Source organism: Hipposideros armiger, unplaced genomic scaffold (assembly GCF_001890085.2).
Source record: "Hipposideros armiger isolate ML-2016 unplaced genomic scaffold, ASM189008v1 scaffold_238, whole genome shotgun sequence".
NCBI lineage: Eukaryota > Metazoa > Chordata > Mammalia > Chiroptera > Hipposideridae > Hipposideros > Hipposideros armiger.
In genome coordinates, this window is record NW_017731588.1 from 174,003 (window position 1) to 179,214 (window position 5,212).

Genomic DNA, 5,212 nt, shown 5'->3' on the forward strand with positions numbered 1-5,212 from the left:
GACCCCCAAAGGGGTCGCAACCCACAGGTTGAGAACCGCTGCTATAGAGGATCCTGAGACTTTGTGTGTGCCCCCTGGGCAGGGCAGGGATGGGGCAGCTGTGTTTCAATAGCCAGGAACTTAAAGGGATGGGGCACTCTCTTCAGCATGTCCCCTTGAAGATTTCAGTAGGACTAATACCACCCCCAGATGATGAACTTAACAGATTCTTGGTATTTTGAGAGGGAATTATTGGGAAGCCTTTGGCAGTCCCTGGGGAGTCTGAACACTACAGTAATGAGACTTTATGTACAGATTGCGACATGCAAAAAGCCCCAGGGTTGGGCCAGATGGGGTCCCTTCCAGCCAAGTAAAGCTTCTGCAGAAATTCTGATGATTCCAAAGTTGTGCCTCAACAAAATTTCATATTGTTAAATGTTGTAGAATGTTAAAATCACTTACAGATTAGATGAACTTATGATTTCCACTTTTGATTGCTCACATCATCAGTAAAAATCTAAGAGACAGACTCGACAGGTGTGTATTCATTATAAACATATTATGTATATTATAAAATTTACATAAAAATAGTTGCTTTTAAAGAATGAGAGTAATAAAATTCTAATATTTTATTCCTGCATCCCAGTGGATTGTTTTCAAACTGCTGTTTTAATACACATATTCAACCTGAAGATGCCAAAAGTTTTTATTATTAACATTCCTTCAAGTTACACAAAACTGTCCTTTCATCAAGTTTATGGAACCTCTTGTGACTCAGAGACTCCTCTATGAGAGTTTCCTTTCCTATATGGTTCTGCTTCCTGTTCTCTTGTTTTACAAAATAAGATTTGTCCCTTTTTGTGATATATTTATAAATTATGGATTTCTGTTGCTTGTAAAGTTAAAACTAAAAACATTAAAACTTTTTGCCACTTTATAAACATTTTTCTTGTGCTAAGGCTTCATTTGTTTTTAAGGTCATGGGCCATTTTCTCATATGTTTGATGGAAGATTTATTCCACGTGCTCGCCAAGACATTAAATGGAAGGTATGTATTCACATATTCAATAGTTAATAAATATTGAATTCAATAAAGTAAAGGCTATTTAAGCAGCCCCTGTATTGTAGTATACTTCCCCATTGCAGTTTTCAGGATGCTTTCATATATTTATTTTTGGAGTGAATTTTTGAGAAGTAAAGTTAGTTTTGAGAAATAAAGTTGGATTGGCTCCCATTTTTGGTCACACTGTATTTTTGGATCCTGGAGTAGAAGAGGATTTGAATATGTATTGAATCATGCGTCTTACATGTCAACCACTATTTTCTCCCCTTTTTTTAAGGTATAATTCACATACAATAAGTTGTACAGATCTTAAGTGAGTTTTGACAAATGTATGCATCCATGTAACCACTACCCAAATCAGGATAAGAACATTTCCAAATTTTCCTGGAAAATTCCCATGTGCCCCTTTTCAGTCAATTTCTACTTCTCGCCTTACCATCACCTTATGATTTTTATAAACATAGATTGTTTTTGCTTGTTTTTATTTTTTTAAGATTTTTATTGGGGAACTGGGGGAGGGGAACAGTGTTGGGGAATTGGGGAAGGGGACCAGCCAAGTTGTTCTTCAATCGTTGTTGTGGAGGGTACCAGCTGCCATCTGGCTTCCTGTCGGCAGCTCGTGGCCTCTAAGCTCAAGGTGTTGTGTTCAATCTTAGTTGTAGGTGGGCATAGCCACCATCCCATGCAGGAGTCGAACCAGCAGCCTTGTTGTTAAGAGCGCACGCTCTATCCAGTGAACCATCCCGGCGGTAGCTCAGCTCAAGGTGCCGAGTTCAGTCTTAGTTGCGGGCGGGCATAGCCCACCATCGAACAGGCAATCTTGTTACACCAGCTGAACCATCCTGCCACCTGTTGGCAGCTCAGCGACAGCTCAGCTTGGGCACAGCATCACTGGCCCATGTGGGAATCGAACCGGTGGCCCCGTTGCTCAGAGCCCATGCTCTTAAGCCAACTCTTAACCAACTGAGCCACTCAGCCGGCTGGTTTTGCCTGTTTTTAGACTTGACGTAAGTAGATTCACAGAGTAGGTACTTATATGTTTTGCTTTATTCACTCAATGATTTTGAAATGCTTTCATGTTACATGCATAAGTAGTTGACCCCTTTTTATTGCTGAGGTATTATTCCATTGTATGAATAAGTCATAATTTGTTTATCCTTTCTCCTTTTGATGGAATTTGGGTTGTTTTCAGTTTTGGACTATTAGGAATAAGGTTGCTATGCACATTATTGTACAGGCGTTTTGTGGAAAATATTTTCACTTCTCTTAGGTAAATGCCTAGGAGCAGAGTTGCTGGGTCATAAAGTAGATATATATTTAACTTTATAAGAAACCACTTGAGCTTTCCAGTGTGGTTGCACGATTTTACCCTCCACCAGCAATATATGCAAATTCTTATTGTTTCATAACTGCATCAACATTTGTTTTTTTGGATTAGCCTTTCTAATGAGTGTGAAATGGCATCTCATGGTTCAGTTTGCATTCTCTGATGTATGTTGAATACCATTTCCTGTACTTTGTACTTCATCACTGATATATCTTCTTTTGTGAAGAGTTCTTTCAACGGCTTAAACCCATTAAAAAAATTCGATTGTTTGCCTTTTTATTGTTGATTTGAGGAATTCTTTATAAGATGTATAGTGAATGTATTTTCCCCAATATCTGACTTGCCAATTCATTTTTTTCACAGTGCCTTTTGACAAACAAATTTTAAATTTTAATGATGTACCCTGATTCTCTAATCCAGTAAGATGGACATTGTCTCTCCAGTTTTGCCTTGGGGCCTGCCCTCAGGCTAAAAGCCATAGAAGAACTGGAATATTGCCCAATGCCTTTCTCTTTTAAGTGTTGACTTTCCTGTAACACCTGCCTTTTTTTTGATCACCCATACCTTCAGGGAATTTTTCGAAGTTTATAGTTGTTTTCTCCAGCCCTTAATCTAGATAGTATCTACTTAGCCATTCCTAAGTCTTTTTTTAAAAAATATTTTGCCTTTCATATTTAAGTCCTTAAGCCGTATGGAATTTATTTGTGTGTATGTGTGTGTGTGTGTGTGTCTCTGTGTGTGTGGTAAAGATCTAGTTTCTTTTTTTTTTTTTTTTACTGTAGATAATTTTTTTTTTAATAGTTCTTCCTTTCCCCACTGATCTATAATACCAACCTCAACATTTATTAATTTTATATATGATGAACCTTTCCGGATTCTGTTCTATTCCATATGTTTTTTTTTTTTAAGATTTTGTTGGGGAAGGAGAACAGTGTTGTTGAGAAAGTATTCCATACTTTCTTAATTATTATTACTTTATAGTAAGTCTTGATAGCTTGTAGGACAACTGTTTATACTTTGTTCTTTTATTGGGTATCTTTGGCCCTTTGCTCTTTTTTTTACCCTTCTTTTAATTGAAGTATGATTGACATACAATATTATATTAGTTTCAAGTGTACAATGTAGTGATTCAATGTTTATATACATTATGAAGTACCTGACCATCATGATAAGTATGGTTACCATCTGTCACCATACAAAGTTAATGTAATATTATTGACTATATTACCAATGTTGTACATTGTGTCCCCATGACTTATTTATTTTATAACTGGAAGTTTATACCTCTTTTTTTTTTTTTTTTAAGATTTTTTTTATTGGGGAATTGGGGGATGGGAACAGTGCTGGGGAATTGGGGGGAGGGGAACAGACAAGTTGCTGTCCTTTTGTTCTTCAGTCTAGTTGTGGAGGACATTGCTTCACTGGCCCAAGTTGGCACCATCATTGCGCTCTTCCCGGGTGAGACAGATCAGTCGCCGGCTTCTGGACAGCCGCTCACTGCGGCTGCTGGCCGCTCACGCTGGCTGCTGGCCGCTCACGCTGGCTGCTGGCTACATGGTAGCCCATGGCAACCCACTGCAGCAGGGGCTGCAGCCTTCGCCGTCGCCGTCGCCGTCGCCGGTGACTCAGGGCAGCCCAGCTCCAGGTTGAGCTGTTGTTCAGCATCTTAGCTGTGGAGGGCAGTGTCACTGGCCTGCATATGTGGGATCCGAACCGGGGCCCCCTGGTGTCCCAAGCCAGTTCTTAACCATCGCGCCACTCGGCCGGCCCAAGTTTATACCTCTTGATCTCCTTTACCTATCTTGCCCATCCATTCAACCCTTTTCCCCTCTGGCAACCACCAGTCTGTTCTCTCTATCTGTGAGTCTGGTTTTGTTTTGTTTTTTTAGATTCCTCATACAAGTGAAGTCATATGGTATTTGTCTTTCTCTGTCTGTCTTATTTCACTTAGCGTAATACCCTCAAGGCCCATCTATGTCATCACAAATGGCAAGATTTTGTTCTTTTTGATGACCAAGTAATATTTCATTGTATATAGATCATATCTTCTTTATCCAGTCATCTACCGATGGATTCTTAGGTTGCTTCCATATCTTGTCTATTGCAAACAATGCTGCAATGAACACAGCGGTACATATATCTTTTCAAATTAGTATTTTTTGTTTTCTTTGAATAAATACCCAGAAATAGGATTGCTGGATTGTGTGGTACTTCTATATTTAACTTTTTGAGGAACCCCCATATTGTTTGGGCACATCAATTTACATTCCCACCAACATTGCACAAGGGTTCCCTTTTCTCCATATCCTCACTAACACTTGTTATTTCTTGTCTTTTTGATAATAGCTATTCTGATAGGTGTGAGGTGATATCTCATTGTGGTTTTAATTTCCTTTACTCTTCCATTATAAATTTTATAATTTTCTCTATAAAGGTGTTAGGCATCTTTTGTTATATTTACTGTTAAGCTGCTTGTAATTTTGGTTGTTATTTTTCATGCTATCTTTATGGAACTTAAATTTTTCTGTATATATACATTTTTTTTCTGAACCATTTAAAAGTAAATTCTAGAGATACCCCTTCATTCCTGAATACCTCAGTGGGTATTTCCTAAACTCAAGAACATTCTCTTATATAACCTTAGTACAGTTATCAAAATCAGGATATTAATACTGATGCAATACGATTATCTAATTTACAGACTTTCTTTCAAATTTCACCAATGGTTCATATAGAAAAACTTTTTCATGATCCATACCTAGATTGCACTTTTCTCCTTAGTCTCTTTGGATATGGAACAATTCTTTAGATTTTATCTTTCATGTCCTTGTTATTTATTTATT

The 5,212-nt window shown here is 38.0% G+C and overlaps 1 protein-coding gene across 1 annotated transcript in view; it reads left to right on the top strand.

Annotated features, from left to right (window-relative positions):
• SAMHD1 (SAM and HD domain containing deoxynucleoside triphosphate triphosphohydrolase 1) overlaps window positions 1-5,212 on the top strand; it is a 66,143-nt gene that overhangs the window by 29,252 nt on the left and 31,679 nt on the right. Inside the window, exon 6 of the mRNA XM_019655168.1 lies at window positions 957-1,027. Coding sequence (XP_019510713.1) covers window positions 957-1,027 — 71 coding nt within the window. The remainder of the gene's footprint in view (window positions 1-956; window positions 1,028-5,212) is intronic.